This window comes from Podarcis cretensis (genome assembly GCF_951804945.1).
Source record: "Podarcis cretensis genome assembly, chromosome: 13".
NCBI classification, from domain to species: domain Eukaryota; kingdom Metazoa; phylum Chordata; class Lepidosauria; order Squamata; family Lacertidae; genus Podarcis; species Podarcis cretensis.
The window spans coordinates 40554877-40571639 of record NC_137182.1 but is presented as its reverse complement, the minus strand read 5'-3'; the positions used below and the strand labels follow the sequence as shown (position 1 = coordinate 40571639).

The window sequence follows — 16763 nt, the reverse complement described above, 5'->3', positions numbered from 1 at the left end:
TGAACAGAGATCTCCCCTCCTCCTCCTCCTCCTCTTCCCCTGATAAACATTTTATGCAGATATTATTAGCCGAGCCAAGCCATAAACTGTGCTGGGCGCTCCCACTCATTTTCCTTCCTGGGAGGGGAAATGTCAAGCGGGAAAAGTTAGAAGCCACCAAAATTTCCTGGCTGGAAGCGATTTTCTAACATAGGAACCAGGCATCATGCCAGTGCAGTTTCTACCCATTTTGCTGCCTGAGGTGACAGATTAGTTGATTCTTTCCCCTCTTCCCTCTCTCTCCCTGGCCCATTCCAGACTGGCAATGGGACAGCATGCCTGAGGGCAGCAGGCTCAGCTTAGGGGGCAGAGAGGGCAGGCTGTGTGGCACACAACAGCTCCATCATCATTCTGCCCCCCCCATCACCCCCCCCCCCATCGCCCACTGGTGGTTCCCTCATGGCAAGATGTGAAGTCGCAGGGAACCAGGCAGAGGGCCTTCTCGGTAGTTGCTCCTGCCCGGTGGGACGCCCTCCCAGCTGATGTGAAAGATCTGGAAGTGGGGGGCAGGGGGTGTTCCTGCTGCAGGCATGGAATACTGCACCCCCTCACAAAATGGGAGGAGAAACCCACCCGTGGCCGCCTGGCAAGTGAGACACCTTTTTTTTGCCCCTTGCCCTCATCCCACCTGGGCTCTGGTCTGCCATGTCAATCATGTTCAGTTACCCCCCCCCCCACGATAAGCATGGAGATGCTCCTTCAGGTATACAGGGTGGAGGCTGTTTTGGGCTTCAAAGTTCAACACCAACACTTGAGATTGTGCTTGGAAATGTACCAGGAGCCAATGGAGATCTTTCAGGACCGGTGTAATACGAAATATGAACCATCCTAGCAAATCCAGACTTTAAGTAAAACCGTTAAAACAAAGGACATGTTCTACAAGTGTTGGCAATGTTTTATTGTGTACGTAGCTGATAAGGAACATGACTGGCAACCGCTATCAATGCATGGACACAATGGGATGAGATGAAAAACAGGGACCGTTATTTACCACAATATGCTCCATAATGGATAGGATACTAATGTTGAACAATATAGTCCTGTTATAAGAAGGGAGAAATACCATATGTATTGTGGTGCCTCCCTTTCCTTCTTCCTTTTTGGTTGATGTGTTCTACACATTTAGATAGATAGATAGATAGATAGATAGATAGATAGATAGATAGATAGATATAGCATGAACCTCCCTGCCACTTCACTTCCAATTCTCTTGACTTCCAGCTTTACCTTCTCCCATAATCCCTCAGCTGCTTTTATTGATACCCAAGGAGACGTTGAAGGCAGATGGATCAGAGTTCTGTCCTATGGGCTGTTATTCTTGGTGTGTGGAGAGCCAGTGGATTGGTCCCACCCTCCAATTCCTTCTTCTTTGTCCCAGTGGAAACCGACAGCGCTGACCAAAGGCCCTGAGCGGCCGCTGATGTAGCGCAAGATGGTGTTTGGGAACAAAGGCTCAGCGTCGAAGGCGACCCCCAAACTGGAGCCAGCCCCGTAGTCAAAGACACGGCCGAGGTTGGTGCGGAAGGCAATATACTCCACAAAGCTTCCGAAGCGGCCCAAGACTTGCACAATGCCTTCTCCAGGAAACAGCGGCATCACAGATTGGCTCCCCGAGGGGTTCCCTTCAATCCTGGACCACAGGCCGCCGTAGCGAACCTGGATGCTGCAGTGACAAGGGATGGATTGTGGTTAGTGAAGGCCGCCACCTTCTGAGGGACAATGTTTAACAGCTGCATTTCAGATAGAAACCAACGGACAACCACTTTTAATTACCACCCAGGTTTCGCCACCATATCAGGCAATTTGTACATCATCAGTTCTCAGTCAGCAGGGAAATCGCACAGAAATTTCTGGGCCCAGTTCCACTAGTTGAGAGCCAGGGGCTTGCATAGGTTTGTGTGTGGCACTTTGCAAATCCTGACAACCAGGTGAATGGGTCACCTGATGTCACTGTGATCTGATGCCAGGTGACTGACAGCTCGGTGCCCCCCCCCCCCCCGCAAGGAGGTGGGGGAGATAAGTGTCCCACCCACTGGCTGGATGCAGTACCCCCAGGGCTTCAGGGAGCTATGAGAATCCTGATAATCATCTGATCTTCCAGGTGAGTTGAAACAGGTCTCCTGAAATCATTGTGATATCAAGCGATTGACAAGTCGGCAGCCCCAACCTCTCTGTAAAACGTGGCTGGATCAAATTCCCCATTCCTGCTGTTTGTGGCTTGGGTCCTCTGCCCAACCCAAATCTAGCAGCAAGAACTACTCCTCTTCCCGTAAAGCCTTTGCCCTATCACCACCAACAACCCAAAGAACTGAGCCTGGGTCAGATATAAATATTTGCCAAAAGCTGTTGTATATCCTGTGGGTTTATCCATATGTGGGTTTATCCACCCTTATCCAGCCAGCCAGCCATTAATTAATTAATTGCTTGCTTGCTGTATACAGTGGTACCTTGGGTTAAGAACTTAATTCGTTCCGGAGGTCCGTTCTTAACCTGAAACTGTTCTAAACCTGAGGTACCACTTTAGCTAATGGGGCCTCCTGCTGCTGCCACGAAATTTCTGTTCTCATCCTGAAGCAAAGTTCTTAACCTGAGGGTTAGTGGTTAAGTGGAGTCTGTAACCTGAAGCGTCTGTAACCTGAGGTACGACTGTATACAGATGAGCCCTGATCCTACCCGTGCTATTTACTCAGAAATGTGCGCCACTGTTTTCAGTGACATTGTGGCTCCCCAGTCACTGAAGATCCCCTCTGCTAACCTGAATCTGCCACACACAGGTAGCACCCCAAAAGACATACAAACCTCAGTATATACTTGTTGTTCGCCTGTATCCTCAGAGCTGTTATGGGGCCATCCAGCTGATTCCTGGACTGGTCAAAATGTTCCCCACTGCTGCCGCCATATTCTCCGGAGTAAGACGAGGAACTTGCCTGGGCTGGATCCACAAAGGGGGATGAGCAACAGGTTCACGAATTAAAAGGCAGGTTGATTTAATCCATTATCAACCCTTTTCTCTAAACTCAAAAGTCCCAGAAGCTACAACCTTTCACTTCATCCCCTGGATAAATTTGCTTGCCGTTTTCTGAATCTTTTCCAACCTAGCGGCACAGGCTGTTGCTTCTTTTAAGCTGTGTGCATGCTATCCCTTGGAAGCCCATGCTTTGCCTCAAAGAATTCTGGGTCCTGTAGTTTGTTAAGGGTTGCTTGGAATTGAATTGCTGTGAGGGATAAACTACAGGGCCCAGAATTCTTTGAGGGAAAGAATGGGCTTCAAATGAGATTTAAAGGCATACGCACAGCCTTAGTCCAGCCTTGCAGCCAACTCTATCTATCTATCTATCTATCTATCTATCTATCTATCTATCTCTCTGCTCCTCCTCCTTGCAAATTATCACAACATTTCTTTTAATTCTCCAGATGCAAAATGCAGTAACAGCTAGCCCCTTTTGTGACCTTACCTGGACTACCAGATACAACATCACGGAGGAGGAGGTTCAGAAGAATGAATATCGGCATCTTGGAAGCTGAAAAGGGGAAGGTCTGGAGGTTTAAAAAAGACAAGGTTACAGCTCACATGGGCTTATCAATTTTTAACCAGATAGCAAAATGACTCGGCTGTCGCCTCTTCTCATGGCAATGGTAGCCTGTGAGAATCTGTGGCAGGGAATATAGAATTTATGCAAGTCAAATCCAGATTTTTTATTTTAGGGGAGGGGACGAGGCGGAAGCCATTGAAGGAGGGAATCATTCGCTCCAAGAATAGTATTGAAAATAGCACATACAATCCTCCAAGGTGGTTTTTTTTTTTTAATGCTCTCAAGCCACACTATTCTTTTAGAATCAAATTCTCTGCTTTCGGATGACTAAGCTCTGAATACAGCCTTGGGTGTATCTAATTTCTATTTTAGATGCAAATGTCAGAAGAGTTTTCAAAGGAAAAAAAATCACCTGAAGGTAAAGAATAAAACACCTTGTTAACAACAGTGTATTAAAACACACTTTTTAAAAAAAGCACCTAGGTTCTTTAGGCTGCAATCCTTACCTGGGAGCAAGTCCTACTGATGTTAATGGGGCTTACTTTTGAGTAGAGCTGTATTGGCTTTCGCTGTTACTGTTGTTTTTTAAACACTTGCTTCCTCCCCCTTGCTTCCATAGCCATTAAAAAAGAGATATTTATTTATCCCATATTTTCCCCCTTGAAAAATATTGAGAGATGCTGCATTATGTATAGCTTCAGCCTTGCAATTTGTCGCTTTGGTGAGCCTACTTACAGCAATGCTCCTTTCTCCAGCAAAACTCCGGCAAATTACCTTGTTCAGGCAAGCGTAAGTGGGGTGGACCCCTGGTTGTGCCTCTGCTACATTAATGCCAAGAAGGCATTACAAGTTCTTGAAACCTGCCACTGCTGCAGAAAATACAACCTTCTCTTTGAGAAAAGTGGTTCCTATTGGTTTGGCACCAGGTTATCTTACTCGGGGAGTTTCGTTTTACCTGCTTGTAGGCACCTGGGCTACCAAACAGTTCCTCTATTGTGATCTAATATTTCCTCCTACCTGTTCGATGTTCAGAGAGCAAAGCTGGATTCCAGAAATCAGAACAGAAATGTAACCAAAGGCTTCAACATTCTTTTAGAAAACTGCTGCAACAAATAAAGATATGGACATCTCCTTGCTGCCTAGGGTTAAAAATAAAATCTATTGCCGTGACATATTAGAAAATAAAGAGTCTTAAGATTTCCATGCATGCAACTTAAATAGCAATAAAGGCAACATAAATAACGGCACTCATCTCTGAACTTTGGAAACAGAAGGAATAATTTGCAATGAAATTTGCCAAATCTAAGGTTACCAATTTATCAAGAAAAACAAAGTGGTCTGGCCTGTTCGTGTGCTTTTAACAGCAGTTTGGGGCAGCACAAAACCAGCCGCTGGAAGTTTTTCAGGGCATGCAAAAATGTACTTAAGCCCTTCTTAACTACTGAACAGGTCCTTTTCCAGAGAGCCAGAGGGCGAGGATTTGAAAACTGGCACCAACATCTGGCATCTCTCCTCCAAATCTATAAAGACAAAACAAGCACAGTCTTCATCCGTGAAATGTCTCTGGGTCTGATTCCTCTGAACCGTAGGAAGGTCGGGTGGTACCTGGTGCAGAAAATTTCTTGTAACCCCCGCCCCACATTGATTTTTTATTATTATTATTTTGCCTGCAAAAATGGTGTTAGTTATTTCATATTTCCTTACAAAGGAATGTGGATTCTGGGCCTCTGGTAACAAGTAGGCGACTATGGAGAGATACTTAAATCTACAGGATCGATTGTGTTCCTGCCTTTCTACTACTTTAGCAACTCCTCCGCAAATATGGCAATATTTGGTCCTTTTTTAAAAAAATATTATTTAGTTTTTAACAATATATAACAATACATAACAGCATAGCTCTGAGTAAGCAGCGTCAAGAGTCGGAGTCCCTGCCTGAGAGTTGGCTTGAAATTGCATCTCTACATATAAACTGACACACGCACATTTACATCAACATTCACAGCCAGAGCCTTTCTACTACTTTAGCAACTCCTCCGCAAATATGGCAATATTTGGTCCTTTAAAAAAATAAAAATATTATTCAGTTTTTAATAATATATAACAACGCATAACACTTATACATTCTTATCTAGATAATACAGAAACAATTAAGAAACATTTCTGATTGCGATACAGTGGTACTTCGGGTTACATACGCTTCAGGTTACAGACTCCGCTAGCCCAGAAATAGTGCTTCAGGTTAAGAACTTTGCTTCAGGTTGAGAACAGAAATTGTGCTCCGGTGGCATGGAGGCAGCAGGAGGCCCCATTAGCTAAAGTGATGCTTCAGGTTACGAACAGTTTCAGGTTAAGTATAGACCTCCGGAATGAATTAAGTACTTAACCCGAGGTACCACTGTATTATAATACTATAGAAATTTAAGTATCAACAAGAAAAGAAAACCTAAAGGGGGGGGAATAGTGGGGGAATGGGGAAGGGGATGTGTTTTTTGAAAGCCTTACAACATTTCTTAGATACTTCAATTAACAATATTTGAGTGGCAGTTTTCCAGTTATAAAAACTTAGCGACTCCAATGAGTGTGGATCAGGGATGATTATTAATAGAGTAAAGGTCTCCCTGATCTGCCCATCAGGGAGGGGTCATGCCGCACCCAGGTTTGCAGTGTGAGAAGCTGAAGCAGGACCTTAGCCTCTCTTCAGGCAGGTGGAATTTGCAGTCTAGTAACCATCCCTCCCTAGAAGACAGTATATACAGCATTAAACCCAACACAGATCTCAGTGACACTTTTCTGCAGAGGCACAGAAATGCCACAAGGTGGCAGCAGACACTGCTGTGCTGCCATATAACCTGGTGTATGGAAGTGAGAGCCTGGACCACAAAGAAGGCTGATCGCTGAAGAATGGATGCTTTTGAATTATGGTGCTGGAGGAGACTCTTGAGAGTCCTATGGACTGCAAGAAGATCAAACCTATCCATTCTTAAGGAAATCAGCCCTGAGTGCTCACTGGAAGGACAGGTCGTGAAGCTGAGGCTCCAATACTTTGGCTACCTCATGAGAAGAGAAGACTCCCTGGAAAAGACCCTGATGTTGGGAAAGATGGAGGGCACAAGGAGAAGGCGAAGACAGAGGACGAGATGGTTGGACGGTGTTCTCGAAGCTACAAACATGAGTCTGACCAAACTGCGGGAGGCAGTGGAAGACAGGAGTGCCTCGCGTGCTCTGGTCCATGGGGTCACGAAGAGTCGGACACGACTAAACGACTAAAGAACAACAACAACAACATTTCCCAGAATTCTTTGGGAAGAGGTGGAGGAAATGTGCCTTAAATTAGCTTTAAATGTATGAGTCCGCTAGGCCCCACGACAGAGGAGGTGGACCACCAGCGGATGCTTTGCCCAGGGACTTCTCAAATCTAGAGCTGGTCCGGGAACAAGAATCTGAACCTGGGTCCAACATGTGGTGTAATCTGGGCTGCATCATGTGGGTTGTCAACATGAGCTGCTTTCCCCCAGGAGAATAATTCCCAGGGGTTGTGAAGGAAATAATTTCACCAGTTGAATTTCTGCCTCTTATGCACCAATACCGGCATCTTCCCACAAGGAAATGTGACTTGGTCTGTAGCTGTTGTCTGTAAGAGAAAAAAATGCCAACCTCATGAACACTATTTATGTGCATTTCCTCATTTTAAACCACACAGAGAAGCATGTTTTGTGACGTCGCTGGAGGACAGGGAGAGGGGAATCACAGCGTGTTTTGGCTTTGAACGAAGGTCCCCTGGGAAATCATAGAGTCTGCGCCATAGAGAGGGAGTTATGAAACAAAATCTGGTCAGTAGGCTGGATCCTGACCTTTCCCATCCCCTGCAGGTGGTTTTGACCAGTGTGTGGTATAGGGATTCCCAAACCTAGCTTCATCCAGGCGGTCTGTGGCATGTTTGCAAAAATGCAGTTAAAAATAATCCAGCACATTACAATTGCTACAGTAAGCAGAAAACAATAAGTGCTCTGCCGTGACTCTCAGCAATTTTTAAATGTTCTGTGTGGGGCAAAAGTTTGGGAATCAGTGAAAGAAAAGGAGCACGACTGTAGCAGTTAAGGCTGCCAACTGACCTCTGGCTTTGACTTTAGATTTGCTTTTCAACACAGGAAAAAGCAGATCAAGCTTTTTTTGTAGCAGTCACCTGCTAACCTGCAGGTGAATATGATACAGCACAGGAGCAGGGTGCAGTAAAAAAGTTGGCAACCTGGTGCTAATGCTCTTATGGGGAAAAGCCATTGGGGAGTAGCAGTCTGTGTTCTTTTAAAATAGACCATCCCTTCTGTGTCTTTTCCCTTTGCATCTTTACCTGTGAAGCAGAACTGCGCTTTTAAAAGTGTGTGTTTTTTTGTGAAAGTGGAGTTGCTGAAAAGTATCCTTGCCACCACTTTGTCTGCCGGGACTCCCATGCCTCCAGCCTTTATGCAGCAGGCAAAACACAAAACAAAATGTGCATATTTTCTTCCTGGCATGGAGGCACAGAGCTAAGAAACTCTTAACTAGCTGAGTATTTCCCTTTTTCAGGCAGTTCCCTGAGGGTGCAAGTGCCCTGCCAGGAAATAAAAGGGGCAATCTTTGTAGCTTTCTGAACTTCCAAGAAATGAAATCAGAGCAACGAAACAGTTGTTGTTAGTTTTTTTCCTTTAGGCGCTGCTTGTCATATTATCAAGCAGATTCTCACAACAGCCTTGCAAAATAGGTCTTTGTTGCTAGTTAAAGGTAAAAAGGGATGCAGATGGTGCTGTGGTCTATAACCACCGAGCCTCTTGGGCTTGCCAATCGGAAGGTCAGCGGTTCAAATCCCTGCGACGGAGTGAGCTCCTGTTGTTCTGTCCCAGCTTCTGCCAACCTAGCAGTTCAAAAGCATGCCAGTGCAAGTAGATAAATAGGTACCACTGTGGCAGGAAGGTAAATGGTATTTCCATGCGCTCTGGCTTCTGTCACGGTGTCCCGTTGCACCAGAAGCGGTTTAGTCCTGCTGGCCACATGACCCGGAAAGCTGTCTGCGGACAAATGCCGGCTCCCTCGGCCTGAAAAGCGAGATGAGCGCTGCAACCTCAGAGTCGCCTTTGACTTGGGTCCTTTACCTTTTTACCTTTACCTTGTTGCTACTGACAGGGGTGCGGTGAAGCTGAGAGACACTCACAGGCTTACCGTACTTGTTGGCGAACCAAGCTTAGCACTATCTGTAAGGGGGGGAAGCTTCACCTGTGAATTTCTGCCTGCAGCGCAACAGTGAAGGCCACAGGAGCATTGCAGGATTAAAAGCCCACCTCCCCACCCTGCTTCCGCTCCGGAACTGGACCGCCTGACTCATCCGCGTCTTCAAAGGAGCCTCGCTCCCTTTCTTTCTTTTTGGCTGGAGTTCCTCTGGAATGTCTGAAATTAATTATTTTGACTAGCAAGTGGCACCACGGGGACTGGCTTGAGTGAGAGGGGACCAGCAGCACTCCTGAGACAGCCCGGGAGGGGAAAGTGGACCAGCCCCCCTACCCAAAAAGGGGAGATAGGCTAGGCAGGGAGGGTCCCACACCAGAACACGTGGACTCCCAGCCCGATCTCCTGGGTTCCCTCTGTGTGTGTGTGTGTGAGAGAGAGAGAGAGTCATTTGTTCTCTCCAACTCCCTGCCAACTCTCCTCCTTTCAATCTGTGATTCATTCTGTTGTTCCGGCTGGCTAGCTCCGATCTCCCAGCGCACACACACACAGCCCCACACATTCCTTCCCCATGAGTTTATCCCGTCTGAGCTTTCTCCTCCTCTTCTGCAATTTCCATCTCTTTAATCTTCTCGTGGTTGCCTCTCCCGATTTTTAAAAGCAATTTAAAATTATGGTCCTTAAAAAAAAAAAAAAGGAAGAAGAAGAAGAGGATTTCCCATATTTGATGCATGTGTTTCTTGTCCTTCCTTGGTGGTTTTTAAGCAGAGGCTGGCTGGCCATCTGCCACGGATGCTTTAGTTGAGATTCCTGCATCGCAGCGGGTTGGACTAGATGACCCTAGCGGGTTGGACTAGGTGTCCCTTCCAACTCTACAGCTCTATGGTTCTTTGAGGATAGCAACCCTCACACAACAGTCCATGAGTGTGTGTTTATTCGGAAGTGGGGCCCATTGTAATGATCAGTGGGGTCTTACTTTCTGTTGCCACCTTATTAAGTCTATATTAATAATAATATAGTCTAAATAATAAATAAGTCTAAATAATAATAATAATAATAATAATAATAATAATATTTATTATTTATACCCCACCCATCTGGCTGGGCTTCCCCAGCAGAATGAGGGGATCAGAGTTCTGAGGCGGCAGAAGGGATAGTCTCTCATATATATATATATATATATATATATATATATATAAAATTATTTGGTTTTTCAGATTAAAAATTTGTAGTCACATATCCAATATACAACATAGAAACAAGATTCGAAAGAACCTCCTGGACTTCCCTCCTCCCCTTTGTGGGTCCTATTGTTAATCATTTCCTCCTGTATCTTTTATAATAATCCAAATCTTTTACCTCTTCACTGTGTCCAAAATTCACCATTAAACTGGCAGAATGGATAGTCTCATTTCACGGCGGGGGGGCTTTTCTTTTGTTTAGGCTTCCTTATAAGTTTTTGGGTTTTTTTAACCCACTTTCTACAGATTATATATCATATTAGAAAGACGGACAGCCAGACAGGTGCATGCACACACATCTAGCAGTGCAGGAAGTGGCCAGAGACAAAACCATTCTCCTCAAATGCAGTGCTATTTAGATGTTGATGGACTACAACTCCCATCATCCGTCACCACTGATCACATGAGCTTCGGATGATGGGAGCTGGAGTTCAACAAAATCTGGAAGGCCAGCACATGAATAATCAAGGCTACTTTTCCTCCATTCTGGTACCACCCTGATGTTTGGACTCATCAGCCTGGGAAAGCATGGCCAATGGTTAGGGCTGATGGGCAGGATGACCAAAGACTCATCCAGGCTTGAGAATGGCCACTCGTTGCTGGCAAGTAGGAGCTGACTCCAGGCAAACAAGGTTGGGAAAAGTTTGCAAACTTTATGCTTTGACTCATGCTCTGGTATGAATAACAGGATGGTTTCTTGGTCTTTAAGTGCTGGGTTGCACCAACTGCACCACTTGGAAATAAATACTTTTTTAAAAAGTGGAGTACCATTTTGCAGGTTGAGGTAAGAGGTGCAAAGGCGGAAGACAGCTGGCTTAAGGTGATGAGTAAGTTCACAGTTGTGATGATTCAACCTGTTCCAGACAGTCTGTTTATTGAGTGTTTATCCTGAGCTGTTTGCACAGAGACTAGATCGCACCAGCTGTTTGTTGAGAATTCCTTCTGATTTATTGGGGGAGAGGCTGGGAGCAAATTCCTCCCACAATTTCCAGTCCATTTCCCCAACCATTTCTTTACCACAAAAAGTCAAATTTGGCGAGGAGGGAAGCAGGTTTGTTATGCAAGGCCTCCAAATCAACCTGATTTTTATTTATTTATTTAACTTTTATCAATGTGACAAAACACAGCTACAAAACTTTCCCACCATAGGCACATGTAAAAATAAGCATAAACCACTTCTAAAAAAAACCAGCTTCTTTGTCCTGCCGCACGCAAACTCTTAATGACAGCATTTGATTTAACCCTGTGTCTATTATGCCCAGTTATTTTTCAATGCAATTTACTCCAGCCACCTGTTTCAACATTTCTTCTCTGATAATTTTATAGAGGTGCATCGCAATGGTTAATTTTATTTTCTCCAATTGCTCCTAGGTTTTCCTGATTAATCCTATTCGTAGTAGTGCTCTCTTTCTGTGTTTTAGCATACTATATGCTTCCTTGCAATGGTTGCTGCATGTTAGACTTGTGTTTGGTATTTCACAACCCTCTCCTGTCCTGAATTTTTGGTATGTGATTGAATCTCATCCAGAAATAGCGACAGTCTGGAAGCGCCTTTAGTAATCAGCCAGTCATGGGAATTATCCCCGTATCTGTAAACACAGTGGGGTTAGATGTTGGACAGTATATTCTTGAATACTGGGAGCAATCTGTCCCTATTTGGATAGGGATGTCACTTGTGGGGTGATTGGCCCCCACATTTTTGCCTTGACCAGCTCACTTGACACTTCAACCCAGAAATTTTGGGACTTGGATGTACAGTGAACGCTCGGGTTGCGAACGTGATCCGTGTGGGAGGCGCGTTCGTAACCCGCAGCATTCGCAACCCGCAGTGCTGCGTCTGTGCACACACGGGTTGCGATTCGGTGCTTCTGCACATGCGCAAAGTGCGATTTAGTGCTTCTGTGCATGCGCAACTGCCAAAACCCGGAAGCAACCCGTTCCGGTACCTCCGGGTTTCGGCACGTCCGTAACCCGAAAAAACACAACCTGAACCATCTGTAACCCGAGGTATGACAGTATGTTGGAGAATGCTGAACCATCTCTCTTACCATACATTTAAAACACTGAGATAACACTTTTAAAAGGTAAAGGTAAAGGTACCCCTGCCCGTACGGGCCAGTCTTGACAGACTCTGGGGTTGTGCGCCCATCTCACTTAAGAGGCCAGGGGCCAGCGCTGTCCGGAGACACTTCCGGGTCACGTGGCCAGCGTGACATCGCTGCTCTGGCCAGAGCCAGAGCCGCACACGGAAACGCCGTTTACCTTCCCGCTGGTAAGCGGTCCCTATTTATCTACTTGCACCCGGAGGTGCTTTCGAACTGCTAGGTTGGCAGGCGCTGGGACCAAGCAGCGGGAGCGCACCCCGCCGCAGGGATTCGAACCGCCGACCTTTCGATCGGCAAGCCCTAGGCGCTGAGGCTTTAACCCACAGCGCCACCTGCGTCCCCTAGATAACACTTTTAACATTCATTAAACCATTCTAGCAACTGTAGTTTGTTAGGGGTGCTGAGAGATTTGAGGAGACCAGTATTCCCCTCACAGAGCTACAATTTCTAAAGTTCCCCACAAAGACAGAGTGATTGTTCAACCACTCTGTATCCATCAGTGGGGACACAGGTGGAGCTGTGGTCTAAACCACTGAGCCTCTTGGGCTTGCCGATTGGAAGGTCAGCAGTTTGAATCCCCATGACCAGGTGAGCTCCCATTGCTCTGTTTCAGCTCCTGCCAAGCTAGCAGTTTGAAAGCATGCCAGTGTGAGTAGATAAATAGGTACCACTGTGGCGGGAAGGTAAATGGTGTTTCTGTGCACTCTGGTTTCCGTCCCGGTGTCCTGGCCACATGACCCGAAAAGCTGGCCTGAAAACAACCCCATGGTCACCTTTGACTGGACTTAACCATCCAGGGGTCTGTTACCTTTACCTGTCTTCTTACCTGTTTCCCACAATTCAACCCGATCAAAGTGGTCCTTTACCCACATTACTAAGGGCAGTTTCAGACTGCTGCTATTTTGGGGTGAGATTCAGCCACACACTGGCAAATTCAGGTTGCACCATTACAATGGAGAGTTTTTGCCCAGCAATGACCTGACAGTTTGCAATAAGGAAAGTGATGGGGAAAAAGATAGGAAAATGTGGGATAATGACATTTAACCTCCCCACAAACAAATCAGGATGAAAATAGCCAGTGTAGCCTCACCAACCTGGAAACAATTCAGGATCATGTATGCTCAATAAGCAGGCCATCTGGAAGCAGCCAAGAACTGAGAATTAAGCAATCTTTTTTATCCGGTCCACAAAAAAGAGTTTCATCTATTTCAGGTGTTTGAACCCCATGATGCCTTAAAGCAACCGGTGACCAATGTCCCCCCCCCCTTATTCCCAGAGAGACCAGGGCTAGCTAGGGCCAGTTGTAGCTTCATTTTCTTTTTTAAGACACTCTTAAGATTTTGCTTTTTTAAATTCTTCTTGCCTCTTCCAGTTCTTTGCTGCTGAAGTTCTGAGCTCCGCTGCTATGAAGTTACACTTGTCGATCCCTGAGCTATATTAAGCTCTCTTACAATACAGAACAGACGTTCTCTCAGTGGATCGACATCACCTCATTTTTATTTATTTTTTTAAAATCTCACACACCTTAAGAGTTTAAATAAAGTTGGTTTGATCTGCTTCACAGACAACATCTCTCTCTCTGTGTGTGTGGGGGGGAACTAGACTGATTGAAGGGGTTTTTGTAGCAGACTTTGGACTGATCTCTGCAGTTGGAGGGATTCTCAGGTGTTGAGAGCTTTCTCTGCCCCCCCTCCCAAGTCACGCTCTCCCTCCCTCTCTGGCTCAAGCTGCCCCCCCCCACCTTCAGATGACTCACTGGGTGGTGTCAGCGGACAGGCTGGTATGAACTAAGGGGACAGGAATGTGCAGCCAGCAAGGCCATAAGGGCAAGTGCAAGGAAAAGAGAGGAAGAGGGTGAGTCACAGGGAGAGGTGGGGGGGGGGAGAGAGAGAGGAGAAAGGAAATTATGGGGGAGGAGGGGAGGACCCAGCCAAAGGCTTTTAAAGGACAGAAATCGGGAAGTGAAGAATAAAATTAAAGAAGAGAGGAGCCGGGGGAGAGACGGGAGATTGCAGAAGCATTTAATGGTTATGTGGCTTGGTTAATAAGCATTTCCTTAGCTACGGGGGCCTCCCCCTGCCGCAACTTGGCCGTCTTCCAAGTGATCCCAACATCAGAATAAAGGAAGAACAAGTGAAAGCTTGGTGTTATCAGCACTATGCTCTAACCAAGCGAGCCATGCGATGAGAATCGGGAGAAAATTAAACCGAGGCTGCAGTCCTATATATGCAAGCGGGGTTTGTATGTGTGATAGCCAGTGTATGTACAGACCCTCGTAATAATAGTACTAATTGGAGAAGCTGTAATAAGAAGCAAAGACCCCACTGCTCAGGGAATTGGAACAAGTTGCTGCCTGGTGTGCAAATGCTAATCTTGCGGGTGCTGCTGAGCCAATGTTACAGGGCGAGAAAGCGCCACCAAAGATGAGGTGCCACCACTATTAAGGCCCTGCCAGCCGCCATTACCCGCCTGACATTTGAAGATGCAGCCACGCAGAGCAGGGCCTCTGTTGACCTTTGAAAAGAACAGGCAGGCACAGCTGGGAGACTGTAACCTTCCAGGTACACAAGGGGGGATGGGAAACCTGGATAGGTCCTATGATAAGAGCTGGGGAGCTGGGAGGGGCCCCAGCCACATCTAAGAAGCCACTGGGTGAGATACGCCCCAGAAAGGTAATGGGGCGCAAGCACAATTTCCATGAGTGCAGGTAGTCATCCATTAGGCGCTGTGCTTTGTCTGCGGAGGAAGCTAATTAAAGGCAATTACAAGAGCCAACCCCAGCCTTTCAAAGTGCCGACAGCAGCTCACGCCGTCTCCCATCTGAGCAGCGGCCAAGTTCAGGCCTGCTCTGTTCCTAAGGAGAGAGCTACATCAAGGTGCCTTCAGGCTACACTCTGGATGTAAAGGAAGACAGAAAACCACCCAAACAGCTGCATTCCCAACTGTGTCCTCCCTCCCCACCCAAAGGGAGGGAAGCTTCAGTCATTTCAAGTGATTTGATTCTGCACTGCGTATCTGGGACCACTCCAGGCTTGAAAAGGGCCAGAGCTCAGCTTGAGGCAGCCAGGGAATGGCAGGGAAGAAGGAACTCTTTGGGGAAAATGAGTTCTTGAGAATGTTGTTGTTGTTTAGTCATTTAGTCATGTCCAACTCTTTGTGACCCCATGGACCAGAGCACGCCAGGCACTCCTGTCTTCCACTGCCTCCCGCAGTTTGGTCAGACTCATGTTTGTAGCTTCGAGAACACCGTCCAACCATCTCGTCCTCTGTTGTCCCCTTCTCCTTGTGCCCTCCATCTTTCCCAACATCAGGGTCTTTTCCAGGGAGTCTTCTCTTCTCATGAGGTGGCCAAAGTATTGGAGCCTCAGCTTCACGATCTGTCCTTCCAGTGAGCACTCAGGGCTGATTTCCTTAAGAATGGATAGGTTTGATCTTCTTGCAGTCCATGGGACTCTCAAGAGTCTCCTCCAGCACCATAATTCAAAAGCATCCATTCTTCCGCGATCAGCCTTCTTTATGGTCCAGCTTTCACTTCCATACATCACTACTGGGAAAACCATGGCTTTAACTATACGGACCTTTGTTGGCAAGGTGATGTCTCTACTTTTTAAGATGCTGTCTAGGTTTGCCATCGCCTTTCTCCCTACTGGGCAAGTATTTCCCCCTTTTTTTTACAGGAGTGTCAATGATCAGGGGTGGGTCTACTATGAAGCTAAAGCTTCAGGGCCCCTAATCCCAGAGGGAACCCCAAAAGCGACTTATAAAATGATGGGTCTAGTAGACCCAATTTGAGTCACATGACTCAAATGGATTGCTTTTGTTGTTGTCTCTTATTTCAACAATCCCACAGTTTGGGAGTCAGTAGTGATCTGTCATGGAAGTCCCTTGAAGAAGGTAACAGGGGTTACTCAGACCTCGTTGTTGGTTGCGAAGGGGCCGCCATAGCAGTTCAAGCTTCAGGGATCCAAAAACTGGCTTTGCCAGTTGAGCTATGCTGCGTTCTGGTTCCCCTCCTAGTCCAAGGAATGGGGACAATTCAGGCAAGTCAGACCTGCAGCCCCCCTGCCTGCAAAGTCCTCCTCATTCTCATCCACCTGACGGTGTTGTCATACGGCAAGGGACAGGGAACCCAATGGCCCTCCAGGTGTTCCTAGATGACATCTCTTGTCATCCCTGACCCATTGGCCTCACTGGCTGGGGCTGATGGGAGTTGGGGGGGCCCACAGACTGCCTACTTCTGCTGTAAGGATTCCTCATTCATGATATACATAATGCTCTGAGCACTCAAAATAATAATAATTCAGGCAGCTTCCCATTTACGCAGGGGTTACGTTCCAAGGCACCGCACTTTTAAGTGAAATCGTGTATATGGCAGACACCATTGAAAAAGCCTGCAAACACCTTCTCAGCCTCTGGAAACCCTTCTTAAAGGAAACCCTTTAAGAAACCAGCAACACTCTTGGGATTGGACTTGCAAAGGCTCGTGGGATTGCTAGACGCTGTTTCTGCACCATTTTTGTTTGCTCCCTTAAGTGCCATTTCCGGGTTTGGGGAGACGCACTGTGTAAATGGGGAGTTGCCCACGTAAAACGCTGTCGAGTATTCAGTCCTGCCGCCACGCTTTTGTAACCGAAATAAAGCACCCCTCG

The 16763-nt window shown here is 46.5% G+C and overlaps 1 protein-coding gene across 4 annotated transcripts; it reads right to left on the bottom strand.

The window, feature by feature from the left end:
* Positions 1–1204: 1204 nt before the first annotated feature.
* LOC307200113 (zymogen granule membrane protein 16-like) lies at positions 1205–5142 on the bottom strand. 4 transcript variants are annotated; one of them, XM_079948492.1, is made up of 4 exons: positions 4590–5142; positions 3495–3576; positions 2839–2971; positions 1205–1702 (listed from the first exon to the last, which is right to left on the bottom strand). In XM_079948492.1, the coding sequence occupies exons 2-4, from the start codon at positions 3550–3552 to the stop codon at positions 1342–1344; spliced, it is 552 nt and encodes a 183-aa protein (XP_079804618.1). In that variant the 5' UTR covers positions 3553–3576; positions 4590–5142; the 3' UTR covers positions 1205–1341. The 4 variants fall into 4 exon arrangements, with proteins under 4 accessions (XP_079804618.1, XP_079804616.1, XP_079804619.1 ...); XM_079948490.1 differs by lacking the exon at positions 4590–5142 and adding an exon at positions 4308–4583; XM_079948493.1 differs by lacking the exon at positions 4590–5142 and adding an exon at positions 4308–4583 and having other exon boundaries at positions 3495–3560.
* Between the last annotated feature and the right edge of the window lie 11621 nt (positions 5143–16763).